Source organism: Salvia hispanica, chromosome 6, assembly GCF_029641045.1.
Source record: "Salvia hispanica isolate PSC_SH4W2 chromosome 6, Shi_PSC_v1, whole genome shotgun sequence".
Lineage (NCBI taxonomy): Eukaryota > Viridiplantae > Streptophyta > Magnoliopsida > Lamiales > Lamiaceae > Salvia > Salvia hispanica.
The window spans coordinates 15,313,559-15,331,882 of NC_142697.1; the positions used below are offsets into that span (position 1 = coordinate 15,313,559).

General features: G+C 37.6%; 1 protein-coding gene across 4 annotated transcripts; it reads right to left on the bottom strand.

The window, feature by feature from the left end:
* Window positions 1–1,350: 1,350 nt before the first annotated feature.
* Window positions 1,351–4,055, bottom strand: LOC125204520 (ribosomal RNA small subunit methyltransferase G). Of its 4 annotated transcripts, none has more exons than XM_089060434.1 (9): window positions 3,871–4,055; window positions 3,527–3,637; window positions 2,946–3,035; window positions 2,428–2,627; window positions 2,278–2,347; window positions 2,049–2,128; window positions 1,876–1,938; window positions 1,699–1,775; window positions 1,351–1,620 (listed from the first exon to the last, which is right to left on the bottom strand). In XM_089060434.1, exons 1-9 carry the CDS (start codon window positions 3,946–3,948, stop codon window positions 1,520–1,522), a joined length of 870 nt encoding a protein of 289 aa, XP_088916560.1. In that variant the 5' UTR covers window positions 3,949–4,055; the 3' UTR covers window positions 1,351–1,519. The 4 variants fall into 4 exon arrangements, with proteins under 4 accessions (XP_088916560.1, XP_047959159.1, XP_088916561.1 ...); XM_048103202.2 differs by having other exon boundaries at window positions 3,557–3,637; window positions 3,871–4,051; XM_089060435.1 differs by having other exon boundaries at window positions 2,428–2,597; window positions 3,871–4,050.
* Window positions 4,056–18,324: the final 14,269 nt, after the last annotated feature.

Genomic DNA, 18,324 nt, shown 5'->3' on the forward strand with positions numbered 1-18,324 from the left:
CTAAAATCAACACAATAGGTCGATTAAAGGAAAAAAAAAAAGGCATTGTCAAAATAAATAAATGTCACATACTACTCAAATAATTAAGCTTAAATTAAAATTGCGTGCAATCGAAAAGTACCACCCAACCAACCAAATAGGCAGAAGCTTCCCAAATTCAAAGTAGGATAAGATATGAAAACCACACACAAGGAATACATTTTATTTAAGGTCTTTATTCATTACGTATTGGAGCGCATACGCAAAACAACATGAGTGTTGGAGTATTATTTTCCATGACAAGTGGGACCAAATCTAAGAACTCTCTATCATATCCCAAATGTATTGTTGAACACATAAAAATGCAATATTTGAGCCTGTTTTTAAAGGTCATTAATTAACTATAGGTGTTGGTCCAATTATGATTATGACTGGTCACTGTTTTGATGAAAATCCAAACTGAAATTGCACATGCAGAAATTGACAATTTTAAGCATCTATGCCGTTCAATGTATGACGATATATAGCCGCCTTTCAAATTATGTGCACCAAAATTTTGAGTTTTCTACTTCAATATTTTATAATATCAAATATGTCACTGAAGATGTAAATCAGGCTAGTTAGCTACCATAAAGTTATACATATATCTAGATTATAATTCATATTTTAGGCTTCAATATAAGTTTGTTTGGATCCACATACTAACACGTTTGACGACCTCTTGTACAATGCTTTACCATATAAAATATTGACCATTTAAATATAAAAGTGATATGTTATGAATTTGGGATAAGTGTCATTTAAATCTCAATTTTCACTGACTTTTAAATTTTAGTATAGTAATTTTTAAAAAAATATTGACAAAAATCACAATTTTAAAAACAAAATCAAAACTAATATGGCAAAATCAATTTATTTGGTCCTATTAACATTTGTAGGGTAAAGTTATCCAAGTTAGGCATACGAAAAGCTTAAGAACACTTTTGTGGACTGCAAAATTTTTTTTACAATATAATTAAAAAATTTTAAGCAAATAAAAATCAAGTCTTGTCCCACAGAAAAAGCTAGCTTTACTTTTTGTTTGCTCCAAATTTGACGAGTACAAGGCATGAAGTGTATCAAAAGATTAATTTGATTACTCTGATAGAACTGGATATGCATCCATATACTATTACACTTTCCTCTGTTTCTGTCAAAACTGTCTTTGTTCCTGCAAATATCTGAACTGTTTCTGCTCATACAGATACATAGATTTTTAAGTTCTTGTGAGTATAACATGATATGTACACTTCACAATATATCTGCAATAACATCACAGTTCAAAACAGAGACACTTCTGCGCGTGGTGCTAGAGTGTGCCGTGTTTACACGTTTCTTATTGAAATACTCTCTTATTGCCAGTAATAATAGAGATATATCCATACAATGAACGGTTTCAAGAATGATGTACAAATCAACATAACTCTTCACAGTTCCTCTAGTTTGGAGTGGTTAATACGTTTACTAACAAATGAGGATACTAACCCCAAAGAAAATCAGATCACTTGAGCTTATTGCTGAAGTCTGACAGCTGAAGAAGTTGAATTCTGGAGATTATTGCAGCCTCATCTCGCTCTTTTTGAGTGTTATAACCCCAATCCCCTGATTCAATTACTCGAATTAGGAAACCAAATAATGCCATGGATAAGCTAGTTAGCAAAAATTTGTGGTATTAATCACCTAAATATAGGTTCCATTTGTTCAACTCTGGCTCTTTGATCACATTCTTCAGAGTTGCAAATCGATCTTCAACAAAGCTTTACAACACAGAGTTGGAATTGTTTAAGTTCTATTCTAGTAGCAGTAGATAAAACATATTGAAAGGCATCCATATAAGTTATGATCCAGAGATCTTACTGCAGGGTTAGGCCCTGGTTTTCTGGCATCTCTTGAAGCTGCTTCAGAACTTTTACTTTAGGGCTGATAGATTTGACATTCATTAACTCAGCATCAAGAGAGCATTATGCATATTAGGATATCAGTTAATATTAATTCGCATTTATGTTCGTCTATATCTTGAAAATACTCACCCAGTTCCCAACCCGTAGATTCTTTCAGCCGGAATAGTAACTCCAGCAAGCTCTCGAAGCAGAGCATCTGCAAAACGGCCCTGCAAAAGAAAGTTGAACCAGTCCAGTAAGAATCAGGGCGACTTTGTCTCAGTAAAAATCTCTCACTAGTTGCAGTAAGAAGTGAAATGTCATTCATCACAAGAATGTTGCGAATTATGTAGTGTGCCTTGTTTTGCTCCGTATATACCTGCTTCGTAGTGACGATGTAGAGTTTGGAACTAGAAAACTTCAAAGCATCTGGAACACCTGGATAAAATCTGCAGGTTATAAACCAACTTGATCAATATATATCAGCAGAAGAAACAACATAAGATAAACCGAGGAAATAAATGATTACCTATTTGCACCTATCCATGTCTGAAAATCTCTATCCATCCATTCATCCCTAACTTTTCCAAAAAGATCTATTAGCGCATCCCTGTCATTCTCATCCCATTCTGCCATGATCACGGGTTTTATAGTAGCCCAGTTCTCCAATATTCCCTCAATCGTAAGCCCCTCTGCAACCTTATGCAAATATATAATGCTAGGTGTCATCTAAGAAGGCACAATTTGCAAGCCATCATTGTGTAACATCTCGTATTGTCTCTACAGTCTACATTGGTACTTAGAGTGTCATGTATCAGAGTATTTTTAAATCTGCCAAATTTTCCCACACATGCAACATGAACCATTTTTCATGAATTTCTATGCGCAAAATTTGGTAGTAGATTTTAAAATTTCTTACATGTGGTGATCATCAGTAGATGCATATTGAGAATTGAGATGCTACACAATGATGGAATTGAGGGTTCGGCTTGCATATTTTGACCTTATCAAGTAAAGATGAGTAGATATTAAGGGCTGGATACATACTGAGGACTTCCGAATTGAGGGAATCTTCATCTCCAACAGCAATCTCACGAGTAATAAGTTTTCATATCCAGTTTCTACTACGGGTCGAATCTGAAACAACAAACAAGTTAATTCCTTGACCAGTACTAGAGCATCTTCTGCCAAGTATATAAACAAAGAAACCGAAATTTTAAAGATGCAAATACTCCTAATAAGGGAGGCCATCATTTACCAATCGAGATAACTATCAACTACATGTTGCTTATCATGTGATCATGTTAGCATTAGTTGGACAAGAAAAAAGGGAACCCCAATAAGCAAATCTCAAGGTTCAATCACAGCAATACCAACATTCCTCAATATCCAAAATCTTGGGCAGAATTTTGGCTCGAAATTTCTAGCTTCATCACGGCTTTTCATCCAGCACGAGAGAGATGGAAGTCTATAGCTATGTTACTGTAACACAATGCTGAGAGAAATAGCTACATTTTCTTGCTTTTGCATATGCGTTTGTTAATCCGGGCAATTCCAATATTACCATTAATGGAAATTTTCAATTTAAAGCAATCGAGAACTCGACCAATATTCAAACTTGTTCTCACATAGACAAAAAAGAGAGAAGAAATAATAACTGTGTGCATCTGATCAACAATCCAATCCTCTAATTGTGAGTCCACGCCATTGAACAGATTTGGCCATCTTACTTTAGCAGCCTAAAACAGAAATTGAAAAACCAAGTAAGTTCCAAAAATTGGAAGCAAAACGCACATACAAGTATCATCTAATTAGGTCAATTGAATTCCATGAAGTAGATAATTGAAAACTGAGAAAAAGCTCACACAATTACATGAATATGGGCCAATAGTAAGTAATGCAAATGAAACCAAAATTCTGAAGCAAAATGGCAAGATAACTAAACACCGATTAGAAATCACTTCAGCCAAACCTTGACAGCTGAAAGGGAGCTCTCTCCACAGCTGTCGCAGAGCACTCCATCAAAGTCAAGAGCATAGAGATCCACCATGAGTTTGTTTGATTTTTCAGAAATTGAATTGAATTCAAATAAATCAGATAAATAGAAGGCGTAGAAAATAATTTGTAGATAATATTCGATTTATTACCCGCCACACCAAAGAATATTGAAGTGTGGATTCAACATGATGAATGATGAACCTTTTGTTGGGCTAAAACCCAAAATGGTATTGGCCCATAAAATCTAAGACCATGTCTTGTGCCAATTAACCATTTCAATTTTCACCCGAGTAAAAATAGTGTTTGGACCAGTAAATTTTTATATGCAATCTGGTATGGATCCATGTATTTTGTGATCCATTTCCCAAGAATTTACCCAATTTGTAGGTGATTGATCTAGGTATTTTTGTGAAGTAGATTTTCTATTGTATCAATAATGGCAACCCAACAAGAAATTAGGAAACATAGATGATCAAAACAAGGAACAACATTGGATAGAGTGGAAATTGAGATACATAGTCATTGATGAGGCAAGCTATAACACTTACAACATACTAACATGCATCCATGGCTAGATCTTCAAGGGAATCCACAAACCTTAAAGCATACCTCTACTTGATCCATACTTCACTAAGAATTGATGAACCAAGCAACCTAATTCTAGGAATTGGATAGGAAAACCTCTTCAAGAGGAACAAATCTCTCAAGCATATAATTCAGCAAAAACCTAAGGAAATGGAATAACATCAAGAGGTATTTATAGTATGGGTCCAAAAATAGAAAGTTGGCCCACAAAATCTAAAAGAACGGCATAATCGTCCGGTCGGGCATTTTTCACATGCCAAAATGCCCGGCCCGGGCGTTTTCCCTGTCCCCGGGCGATTTTCACAAGCGAAACGCCCGGTCGGGCGTTTTTCCCGAAGCTCCCGGCCTTCTCTGCGCGACTTCCGTAAAACCACCATAACTCCCTCATTCGGACTCCGATTGGGATGTGCAAGATACCCACGCGAAGCTGTTTCCAAGAAGAAGACAATGGTGGTAGTTTCATAGCTTTCGGATGTCATCTCAATAGGAAGATTTCCAGTTGAATCCAACTGGTCGGCCCTCGTTCTTCAGCACGATCCTCAACTTTGGCTCATCCGTCCTCCTAGGCTCCTCCCGCTTGGACTTTTGAATGAAAGTTGCGAGTCCATCCCGAAGCCGCCTCGTCATGGCTCTCGTCATGGGTCCAACACGTGAGGTCGTATCATCCTCCCCTTCTTGGAAAGGATTTGTCCTCAAATCCGAACTCCCTACAACATCAAACGGACTCAAATCAGTGACGTTGAACGTGCAACTAATATTATACTCACCGGGCAAGTCGATCACGTAGGCGTTGTCGTTGACGCGTTCCAACACAAGAAAAGGCCCATCTCCTCTAGGGGCTAGCTTGCCCTTGGTCTTGTCGGGGAAACGAATCTTCCTAAGATGTACCCACACCCAATCGCCGGGTTCAAAAACCACCTTCTTGCGTCCCTTGTTCACGTGGCGGGCTACTTGCTCTCCCCTCTCTTGGATCCTCTCTTGCACTTGAGTATGCATCTCCTTCACGAACTTAGCCTTTTCCTCTCCCCCTACATCAAGCATAATTGACAAAGGCAAATCCACCGCGGACAAATCCAACGGGGTGAGGGGGTTAAATCCATATACAACTTCAAATGAAGACAATTTAGTAGTGGAATGAAAAGTCCTATTGTATGCAAATTCGGCAATAGGTAGACACTCCTCCCAAGACATATTATTCTCAAATACTAGAGCACGAAGGAGGGTTCCTAAGGACCTATTCACTACTTCCGTTTGTCCATCCGTTTGGGGATGAGCGGTAGTAGAAAAAAGAAGCTTGGTTCCAAGACTTCCCCAAAGGGTCTTCCAAAAGAAACTCAAGAATCTGACATCCCTATCACTCACAATTGTTTTTGGAATCCCATGCAATTTGACCACCTCCTTAAAAAACAAGTTTGCAATGAATTTAGCATCATTCGTCTTCCTACATAGAATGAAATGAGCCATCTTGGAGAACCTATCTACCACTACCAAAATGCTATCATTCTTCCGAGAAGACATGGGTAGGCCTAACACGAAATCCATGGAAATGTCCACCCAAGGTTGTGTAGGTATAGGTAAAGGAGTATAAAGCCCAAAGTTACTAGACTTAGACTTGGCTTGCCTACACTCTATGCATTGACCACAAAATTTCTCAACATGTTTCTTCATACAAGGCCAAGAGAAATGTTCACTCAAAATGTCAAAAGTTTTTGACACCCCAAAGTGCCCCATCAAGCCTCCCAAATGAGATTCCTTAATCAACAAGTCACGAAGAGAGCAATTAGGAATGCAAAGCTTATTCTCTTTATACAAGTAACCATCCATCCTATAATATTTATCAAAAGATCCTTTTTCACATGCTTCAAAAATAGTGGCAAATTCGTGATCATGTCTATATAAGTCCTTAATGAACTCAAAGCCAACATACTTTGAAGCACACACAACAAGCACTTGTTTTCTCACATGCATCACATGATTATCAATCAAGAAATCATCACTTGAAAGAGCATGAGGCTTCCTAGAAAGGGCATCGGCAACAACATTTTCCTTCCCCTTCTTATATTTGATCACATAAGGGAAAGTTTCTAGAAAAGCACTCCACTTAGCATGTCTTTTATCAAGTTTATGTTGTCCCCCTAGGAACTTAATGGATTCATGGTCGGTGTGTATTACAAACTCCCTATGCATGAGGTAATGTTGCCAATTCTCTAAACACCTCACTATAGCATACAACTCCTTGTCATATGTGGGGTAGTTTAATTGGGCTTGGCCAAGCTTTTCGAAAAAATAGGCTATGGGCTTCCCCTCTTGCATGAGCACTCCTCCTACCCCCACTCCACTAGCATCATACTCTAGCTCAAAAGTCTTGTCAAAATTGGGAAGGGCTAACAAAGGAGCATGAGTAAGGTCATTTTTTTAAGGTGTTAAAAGCTCTTTCTTGCTCCTCTCCCCACTTAAACTCCACATTCTTTTTCACAAGGTGATTAAGGGGAGATGCCTTAGTAGAAAAGTCCCTCACAAACCTCCTATAGAAGCTTGCAAGACCATGGAAAGATCGAACTTCACTCACACTCTTGGGTGTAGGCCACTCCCTAATCGCCTTCACTTTCTCCTCATCTACTTTCACACCATCCCTCCCCACAACGAATCCAAGAAAAACAACCTCATCAACACAAAAAGTGCATTTGGATAACTTGGCATATAAGGCATGCATTCTCAACACTTCAAGCACATCCCTAAGATGATTAGCATGCTCTTCTACACTCTTACTATAAATCAATCATCAAAATACACCACCACAAATTTTCCAATGAAAGGACGAAGCACATGATTCATCAAACGCATGAAAGTGGAAGGAGCATTAGTCAATCCAAAAGGCATAACAAGCCATTCATATAAGCCAAATTTGGTTTTAAAAGCGGTTTTCCATTCATCCCCTTCTTTCATGCGAATTTGGTGGTACCCACTTGCTAAATCAATTTTGGAGAAACAATGAGAGCCACATAGATCCTCAAGCATATCATCTAACCTAGGTATAGGGTGCCTATACTTAATGGTGATCTTATTGATGGCTCTACAATCCACGCACATTCTCCAAGTTCCATCCTTCTTAGGTACCAAAATAACGGGGACGGCACAAGGTGAGAGAGATTCTCGAATCAAACCTTTGGCAAGGAGTCCCTCGACTTGCCTTTGAAGTTCTTGAGTCTCCTTTGGGTTTGCTTTATATGCCGCCCGGTTGGGAAGAGAGGATCCCGGTACAAAATCAATTTGGTGCTCAATCCCTCTCACGGGTGGGAGCTTGTTTGGAAGCTCGTCCGGGAAGACATCCTTGAAACCTTGCAAAACACTTTCAATCAACAAAGGACAAGGATTAGTGTTAGTATTTAAACATAAATCGTTCCGGACCATGAGGAGAATGGTTGAACGGCTTTTTAGTGCCCACCCAAGGTCGGGAGTCCTAGCTAACAAGCAACCTTTTCCCTCCCTTGCTTGTGGTTTTTCTTGTTTAGGTACTTTATTTTTACTCTCACCACCCCCACTCTCACTTGGCTTTTTTAGCTCACCCTCACTCACAAGTCTTTTCTCTCTATCCCTTTCCCTTTCCCTTTGTAGATGTCGGTGTGCCTCAAACACATCCTTAGGTAAGAGGGGCTTCAACCTAACCTTCAAACCATTCACCATGTAGAAATATTCATTGGTGAAACCATTCTTATACACCCTCCTATCAAACTCCCAAGGCCTTCCCAACAACACATGACAAGCCGTCATTGGAATGATATCACACATCACCTCATCCTCAAAGACACCATTCTTCAAAGGGACGAGACATTGATCCTTCACTTTTAGCTCCCCGGACTCCCCTAGCCATTGAAGCTTGTAAGGATTGGGGTGTTTGTCAACCTTCAACCCCAACTTGGCCACCAATTGTTCACTCACCACATTAGCACAACTACCTCCATCAATAATCACCAAACAAGTTTTAGAGTATACCTTGCAATTCATATGGAAGATGTTGCACCTTTGTTCTTTATGCTCCTCAAGATCGGGTTGTACATTGAGCATCCTTAGCATCACTAAGGATTTTGACCCCTCATCCTCTTCTTCTCCACTAGAATATGACATTCGTGGCTCTACACTCGCCTCCTTGTCTTCTACCACCACGTCTTCCTCATCCTCACTATGCACGCTACCATCTTGCCCAATAACCATGACTCTTTGGTTGGGGCACTCACGAGCATAGTGACCATAGCCCTTACACTTGAAGCATTGTACCTTGCTACTCTCCGTTGAGGAAGGGCTCTTGGTAACTTGTGGACTTGAGCTTGGAGATCCCTTGTATGGTGCTTTGCCTTGAGTAATAGGTGAGCTCTCCATCTTTTTGGAAGGGGTACTCCACTTGTTTCCTCCCATCCCGGTTTGACTAGAAGCCACTCTTGCCTTGCTAAGAGCCACCTCTTTACCTTGCCTCTCAAAAGTCTCGGCAAAACTTAGTACTTCACCCAATGTGATTCCCCTCAAAGCCTCAATTTGGACTTTATGCTTCAAGGACGTGTTGAGACCATGGATGAAACGGTCTTGAGTGGTTTCCTCCGATTCATTTACTCCAATCTTGTTCATCAAAGCAAGAAGTTCATAGTAGTAATCCATCACACTCATGGATCCTTGCCTTAGGTCTTGAAGCTCCCCACGAAGCTTGAGATAATAGGACCTCGGTACAAAGGACTCCTTCATAATTCGGCACAACTCATCCCATGATCGCACCTCTCCCATCCTAGCTATCCTCCTCTTTCTCAACACATCATTCCACCAAGTGTTTGTTAGGTTTGGTATACTGAAAAGCATGTTTCGAGCAAGTTTCGCTCGAATAGAATCTTGCTTGTATACGTAAAACTCTATAATCCACTTTTAACCTGATTCAGTATTATTCGAGCAGTCTCGCACGAATAGAATCACTATTATTATTACATTGTGTTTGCTTGTGCATTTATAAGATGTTTTATAAACATTTAAATGCATAAGAAGTAAACAAAGTCTAAGTCTTTTGCTTAGTAGACCGGTTGTGGGCGTCGTCCACTTTAAGGTAACACGGTCAGATCTATGCAATGCTTTGCAAAAGAAAAAGAAGAATTTCACAACCTAGATAGGCTTTGGCTACCTATCGTGAAAGGTTGCAATGTCAGTCCGCATATTTCTAAGCCTTACTGAAATAATTTGACATTGGTGTGGTATAGCACTGAACGGATCTAACAGCAAGACGTGTCTTTATGCTATCTACTGAAAGACTAGGTCTTGATAAAATATTATTTCTTAATCTACATATGTTAGCATTGAGCATACGGTATTGATTATGCACTACTTTGACTTATCAAATGGTGCGGGTTTTTCGCAACCCAATAATCCTGATATATTGGGTAGTGGTGATTAATATCTAGCGGTGCTAGGATTGCTATTATGTTGAAACGTGCACGAGGTGAGTCTCGTTTGATAATGTCCTCAAGAGGAGCTCGAACAAGGTTTTATTATTCGGAAAACTGGCCAGTTGGAGTTTTATTACTCTATGAATAATAAATAAATGATTCTTGCTAAGTCCACTCTTGGAATTAATAAGATATTAATTAATTAAGTCCATAGCAGACATTAATTAATTAATGGACATTTATATCTTAAGCGCGGGAAATAAATAATAAAAGTGGAAACCCGGATTACTTGTAATTTCGGATTTGGATGGGGAGAGTTCAATATTACTTCTGTAGTGGCTGCTCGTAATATTCCAATATAAGCTTGTATTAAATTGTGGGTTCAATTTAATTAGTAAAAAGCTAATTGGGCGAGCCCATATCCAAAACCTTCCATAGATCCCTGTCTGGGCCCAAAAGGAACTTAATATAAATAGGAGAATAAAGGAGACAGAATAATCACAATTTTTCATTACTGAAATTTTCGAAAATATCAGCTTCCCAGCTGTAGGAATTTTCGAATTCTACTCCTTTTCCCAAAAGGATTTCTTCTGTCTTCTTTATTCGAGTCCTAGTGTTTTGATAAGATCAGCCCACCCTGATATTGGAGTACAGTTCGGGAACCAGAGAGAAGATCCGTGGTCTAGTATTGAAGATCATCACGTGGAGAAGGCGCGAGCAATCGACGATTCTTTGGAGAATCAAATCGGTAACTCTAAACCGTAGAATTCATGTTTTAGGATTTACTTTCTATGAGCATGAATTATTTGCGTTCTAGCATGCAATTATCTGTTTAACATGTGAATTGATTAATCGCATAATCGGTCAAATAGATCCGTATCTGATTTATTTATTTGTACAAGTCTTCCGCTGTGCAAGGGGCACCAAACCCCAGCAATTGGTATCAGAGCCAATTTTTGGCTCTGATTATGTGGATTAATTTCATGTTATGTGAATTGCTTGAATGCATGAGTTCTTCGTTTATGTGTTTTATTTACTGTTGAACGAAGAAGCCCAAGGTTCCATGAATGTTGGAGACGTGACTTTTGGAATCTAATTCCTAATATTAGTAATCATAACATAATTATTATGTGGTAATGATTATCTTGACTCCAATGGTTTTGAATAAGTGCATGAACGATTTTTTTTTTTTTTCGTGAATTGTGAGTCAATTCGATCGTCGGTTCGCCTCTCTTGGGCTGAGCGGACGGATGCAGCAGCTTCCACAGCGGCAGCCCAGTACCGGAGTTGATAACGTAGCAGCGCACGGGCTGTCAGAGGCAGCGGCATGGCAGTGGGTGAAACGTTGCAGCGGCGCTGGCGGCTGTAGAGTCGACGATGTCGCAGCAACAGCGAGCAGCGCCGGTGAGCAACGATTCCAACACTGCAGCAGCGGCCGTGCTCTAAGGCGGTCAGCAACAGCTGCAGTCGACTGCAGCAGCGATCAGCCGTGATCAGCGACGGTGATCGCCCCACAACAGCCGCTGCGAAGCTGGCATCGCAGCAGCGACGACGACGCTGCGGTGAAGTGGGAGTCCGACGGAGAGCTAGATTAGGGTTTACCCTATGCGCGACGCTCGCGCGGGTTTACCCGCGCGACGTCGCATCGCTTCGTCCAGTGACTTCGCTTTCCAAAATTGATTTAGGGTTTCCTAATCTTTGGATTCAATTTTGGAAATATTTCAAGATTAATTTGGAAATAAGATTTGAATATATCTTTTGTAGATTTTATATATTATATAAGATTTGATTTTGTATTAAATCATGGATTAATTATAGATTTTATCCTTATTTTATGGACTTGTAGGGATTTAAATCCTAGATGAATCCTAGTTAAATTTGGATAATGAGAATCTAATATTTATCTATATCCTATGGATTAATGTGGATTTATCCCTTGATAAATCCTAGTTGGATTTAGATAATGATAATATTATTTTATTCTTATCCTATGAGTTTATATGAATTTATTCATAGATAAATTCTAGATGGATTTGGATAGTGATAATATAATATTTTATTCTTATCTTATAGATTTATATGGATTTGTTCCTAGATAAATCTTGGATAGATTTGAATAACTATAATATAATATTATTTAATTCTATGGATTTATATGGATTTACTCCAAGTTAAATCCTAGATGGATTAGGATTAATATTAATATTAATTTATTTTATCCTATGGATTTGAATAGATTTAATTCTATTAAGACAAATCTTAGATGGATCAAAATAAGTATTAATCCAAGTTATCCTTATCATTTGGATGTATGTCCTAGATAGATTAGGATGTTAATGATATATAAGAAAATCCTTAATTAATTGGATTTAGATAAATTTATTTATCTAAGAAATCCTAAGTATTGTTTGATATATTCTGGATGTCTATTCTAAATAGAATTAAGATTTGTATAAATCTTGGTTGATTGGATTTTATTTGTCTTAAAGATTATGATGGAAGTGTTTCTATCTAGTAATATCCTAGTACGATTTAAATAATGATAATCCTAGATCAACGTTATCTTGAATTGTAGGATTTGATTTTATCGAAATAAAATCTAGAATAATCCTAAATGGATTTAGATAGTTAACTCTATCTTGATAAATCCTAAATAAATTTGGATAAACATTATCCATGATAAAACTTAATTATTTAATTGATTCCCCCTTGACTAGATTAAATAATTTTCGATGATTATCATGTGTGTTTAAATGCCATGCATTAAATGGGTTTATCTGTTTATTTGGTGTTTATCTATTTTTAAGTGGATTATCTGCTTTATCTGCTTATGTGATAATTATGCAAAAACCATATAAAAATATCTAAGTGATGATTACAACAAGTGCGTTGTATACGGTCTCCATCGGTTGGACTGCCAAATTTTGTGAAGCTGATTTTCTAATATTATCGCCACCTACAGAGTAGGGACAATAATCCTACGAAAACAGCAAGTTCATAAGGGCGGACTTCTCACATAATAAATAGAATGAACTAGAAAGTGGTTCCCAATATTATTGCCACCTGCAGAGTGGGGACAATAATCCTAAGGAACTGCGAGTTTCAGGGTTCAATCAGAATTTATGAGATAGCTTGATTTTGTTATCAACACATGAACATTGTTATGGGAGTGTGTTGTAGAAATAAAATTCTGTAATGCTAAATCTGATGGTCGTGCTTAGGCAGCATTAGGCGTGTCAACCTCCAGAGGAGGAAGCTATTGATGCGTCGGTGTTGTGACCAGGAAAATTGTCAAAATTTTAATGCGTATTAACCTCCAGAGGAGGATACAATTTATTAATTTTGCAGTTGTAAGATACATAATTGTTTTGTGGTTATTTGTGATTATGTATTGAGCATGAGTATGTGATAATAAGTTTATTTGCCAAATCTTCATTATGTCTTTTAATATTTGTCTGCGATCCTTAAAGAAAGAAAACTCGAATGCCTAAATTATGTAGACCGGAAACGAAAATGGATAAGATTCTCATCGCTGAAAGCTTGGAGTTTATACTCAATGATTCATGTCCTCCATTTCCTCGACATAATTCCAAGAAGAATGTTCGAGAATGCATTATGCATGTACTTGACAAGCTCTTTGAGGAATAAGGTCAAGCTATTTTCCTTTAAGTAGCTCGACAAGTCTTGGTAAATGACGATGAAAGATGGATATCAATAGAATCTGTCAAGATGATTCGATTGGAATATCCTAGAGTGACAGAATGTTTTGAGTGATCAACAGATCCTCAAATAGTTTCTGACACAAGTCATCGCCTAAAGTAATAAGAAATGACTACAAGAAGGTTTAGCTGAAAAGTAGAAAATCTTCAGAATAATAGTCGTTATATTACTGTTAGAGGAAAGTAACATAATAGATGACGAATTCATAAAGGCTGCATTTTTCTTAAGTCCTAGTTCATTTGAACAAAAGACTAGATATGGAAATGGGAGAGCCTGGATTGTCATCGAAGTTTGTTTAAAGCGAGTAAAGATGCTTTGTGAGTTGGATTGACCTATTTTATAGAAGGACAATGACTTACATGACAATGCAACTTTTAAATAAGAGATCTTGATCCAGTTAGGTTTTTGTTGCAGTGGGAGCTATTAATGCTCAACTATTGTTTTATGGTTGATGCTTAAGGCATCATAGTATTAAAATAATATAATTGCGACAAGGTTGAGTATTCAACAACACATCTACTTCTTAATCATTGAATGATAAAGTATTTATTGCTCTTAGTCTTAAGGCCAAGAAAATACTTAGAAATTGTTCGAACTGATCTAGACTATCAAGATTTTAACATTTCGTTAAATAGCTTGACAGTTGAGAAAGTCTGTTTAATGCACTATGAGTTAGAATCATTTGATTTTTCAAGAGATTCAGAATACTTATAGAAGTGCAACATAGAAAGACTAGCAAGTCTTAATGGTTTACACCATAAGGAGACGAGCAAAGGGTTATGATCAGTAGTGGGAGTCTAATCTCCATTAACGAATCCAAGCATTCATCTAATGAATGGGATAGTTATGTAAGAAGGAATCAAAGTCTTTCTAAGACAAGTTTGATTAAGTGATGAGTTGTACTCATTAAAATCTTATCATTGATGGGATAAACATTAAAGAAACTACCAACATCAGTACCTTCTACAAAACACGAGTTGTGGACTAGAGCGTCTCTAGTCTAGCACATCTCAAGGTGGAATGTTGTTCCAACACGTGTTGGAAAAGTGTCCAAGAAATTGGAGTTGAGTACTGAGGCATGTTTTAAGGTTTGTCCCAAATGATGTAAGGTTATAAGTTCTGTAATCTTCAAAGATATAATTCTTGTATGAAGATCTAGAGATGAACTACAAGCCTAACAGCGTGATAACTCTCAAAATAAAGAGAGAGATATCAAATTTTCCACATTACTAATAAGTCATACCATTAGAAACTTTTGCACTAATAAAATCAACTCCAGTACCTTAGATTGTAAGAATCATATCGTAGTGGGAGCGTTCCACAGGAACACAACAAGTTCATGGGTCTAAGAGTGTCGTAAGACTCAGTCTTAGATCAACTTGAACATAATCCCTTTAACTACAATGTAGTATTGGTTCATTTGGATATTCATCCTTGAAAAGGTGATAGATTCCAAATTACAATCTAAGATAGACAACATGTTTTACAAGACTTGCAAAACTACCTATAGGCTGTGTCATTCAGTGGGAGCTAGTATATTTGCAAGTGTAAATATGGATCTCAAAAGGCTAGACAATGACAATGGGTTATGCCCAAAGGGAATTATCTTCTCGCTATCGTTGTGCCAGGATTTATTTGATCCTATTGTCTATTAGAACTTACATAAATTAGAATGTATGTATTATGATTGTCAAGACAGCCTTCTATAAATAGAAGTCTTGAGGAAATCATCTACTAGAACATTCTAATGGATATGTAATTAAGGGCAAGAAACGCATGATTGAAAGCTTATAAAGACCTTCGTGGTCTTAGGCAAGCATCTAAATCAGAGTATATGTGTTTTATCAAAATTGTCAAATGTCTGGAATTTCATTTTTGCCCATTGCAGTGCTGTAAGCACTAGAAAGTTGAAAGTGCATTAAATGTGGTATTATTGGTACTCTACGATGATGAAATCTACAAAAGTTGCAAACAACTAAGATTGGCATCTAGCGTAGGAAACTGGTTGTCTACCCAGTTTAAGATAAATGATTTAAGAGAAACTAATTACATTCTTAGCATCTAAGTCCCTTTAAGATTGCTAGAAAGAATGTTGAGATTCTCTTAGGAATCCTATATCTACACATTGCTTGGAACATTTAAGCATTATAAATTCCATGAAAAGGTTTATACCTCTCAAGATGGAATTGTCTTGTCTCTAGTCAAGTGTCGTTCGACGCTTAGTGAGATCAAGAATGATGAGACTAGTTTCGGAGATAGTTGTCTCATGTATGCTGTAATGTGTACTAAGATTGATATTAGTTGTGCTTTTGCATAGCAAGTATATATCATAATAACCATGGCAAAGGATTTTGATTGAGGTAGTGAATATACCCTAGTGCTTGAGAAAGACTAGTAACTATATTCTAGTTTACCAGTCATTCATGTAATGTCCTTGGGGTTACACTGTCTTAGTTTTATGACTAATCAGTGATCGAGTAAGTCATCCTCTGAATATGTGTTTACCTTAGGAATATCTTCCTAATAGCTTTAATCGTAAGTTTGAGTATGCCTATGAGTATTATTTTTTGATTACTCTAGTGAAGGCTAACTCAAGGGACACACGAGTTTATTAAGCTAAGCAATCACATATAGGGATGAAATTAATTAAAGATCAAGTACGCAGCAAAGACATTATGGTGAAAAAGATATTATCAGAGAACAACCAAGCAGATTTTTCTTTCACTTGGTGAAATGAATGGTAGTTCGATATATCTAAAATCAATACCTGCTTTGTGTATAAGTGGGAGAGTTTTTGGCAGTGGGTATACTCGAAAGCATGTTTTGAGTATAAGTGGGAGATTGTTAGGTTTGGTATACTGAAAAGCATGTTTCGAGCAAGTTTCGCTCGAATAGAATCTTGCTTGTATACGTAAAACTCTATAATCCACTTTTAACCTGATTCAGTATTATTCGAGCAGTCTCGCACGAATAGAATCACTATTATTATTACATTGTGTTTGCTTGTGCATTTATAAGATGTTTTATAAACATTTAAATGCATAAGAAGTAAACAAAGTCTAAGTCTTTTGCTTAGTAGACCGGTTGTGGGCGTCGTCCACTTTAAGGTAACACGGTCAGATCTATGCAATGCTTTGCAAAAGAAAAAGAAGAATTTCACAACCTAGATAGGCTTTGGCTACCTATCGTGAAAGGTTGCAATGTCAGTCCGCATATTTCTAAGCCTTACTGAAATAATTTGACATTGGTGTGGTATAGCACTGAACGGATCTAACAGCAAGACGTGTCTTTATGCTATCTACTGAAAGACTAGGTCTTGATAAAATATTATTTCTTAATCTACATATGTTAGCATTGAGCATACGGTATTGATTATGCACTACTTTGACTTATCAAATGGTGCGGGTTTTTCGCAACCCAATAATCCTGATATATTGGGTAGTGGTGATTAATATCTAGCGGTGCTAGGATTGCTATTATGTTGAAACGTGCACGAGGTGAGTCTCGTTTGATAATGTCCTCAAGAGGAGCTCGAACAAGGTTTTATTATTCGGAAAACTGGCCAGTTGGAGTTTTATTACTCTATGAATAATAAATAAATGATTCTTGCTAAGTCCACTCTTGGAATTAATAAGATATTAATTAATTAAGTCCATAGCAGACATTAATTAATTAATGGACATTTATATCTTAAGCGCGGGAAATAAATAATAAAAGTGGAAACCCGGATTACTTGTAATTTCGGATTTGGATGGGGAGAGTTCAATATTACTTCTGTAGTGGCTGCTCGTAATATTCCAATATAAGCTTGTATTAAATTGTGGGTTCAATTTAATTAGTAAAAAGCTAATTGGGCGAGCCCATATCCAAAACCTTCCATAGATCCCTGTCTGGGCCCAAAAGGAACTTAATATAAATAGGAGAATAAAGGAGACAGAATAATCACAATTTTTCATTACTGAAATTTTCGAAAATATCAGCTTCCCAGCTGTAGGAATTTTCGAATTCTACTCCTTTTCCCAAAAGGATTTCTTCTGTCTTCTTTATTCGAGTCCTAGTGTTTTGATAAGATCAGCCCACCCTGATATTGGAGTACAGTTCGGGAACCAGAGAGAAGATCCGTGGTCTAGTATTGAAGATCATCACGTGGAGAAGGCGCGAGCAATCGACGATTCTTTGGAGAATCAAATCGGTAACTCTAAACCGTAGAATTCATGTTTTAGGATTTACTTTCTATGAGCATGAATTATTTGCGTTCTAGCATGCAATTATCTGTTTAACATGTGAATTGATTAATCGCATAATCGGTCAAATAGATCCGTATCTGATTTATTTATTTGTACAAGTCTTCCGCTGTGCAAGGGGCACCAAACCCCAGCAGTGTTAGCATTACCCCTAAATTCGGCCAAAGCAATCTTCACCTTATCTCCCTCGGAATAGTTGTGGAGGGAAAAGATTTTCTCCACTTGAGATTCCCACTCCAAGTAGGCTTCGGGATCGAACTTTCCATGGAATTCGGGAAGGTTGTGTTTCAAGGTCTTGGACGGATCATCAAACCTTGGTCGGGGCTCCTCCTCATAATACCTATCCCTCCTAAATCTATCCCCATAAGGCTCCATCCCTCCATATTGATTTCCTCCTCCATAGCGACCATACCCCCCATTTCCTCCTCCCCCTCGCCTATTGACTCCATTTCCCCCCCC

Excerpts from the sequence above, each read along its gene's own strand:
- LOC125204520 (XM_089060434.1), bottom strand. The coding sequence starts at position 3,948 with ATGGTGGATCTCTATGCTCTTGACTTTGATGGAGTGCTCTGCGACAGC. Across the intron at positions 3,036-3,526 it reads CTTCTCTCTTTTTTGTCTAT|ATTCGACCCGTAGTAGAAAC; the intron begins GTGAGAACAAGT and ends TTGTTGTTTCAG. Across the intron at positions 2,129-2,277 it reads ACATCGTCACTACGAAGCAG|GGCCGTTTTGCAGATGCTCT; the intron begins GTATATACGGAG and ends TTTCTTTTGCAG.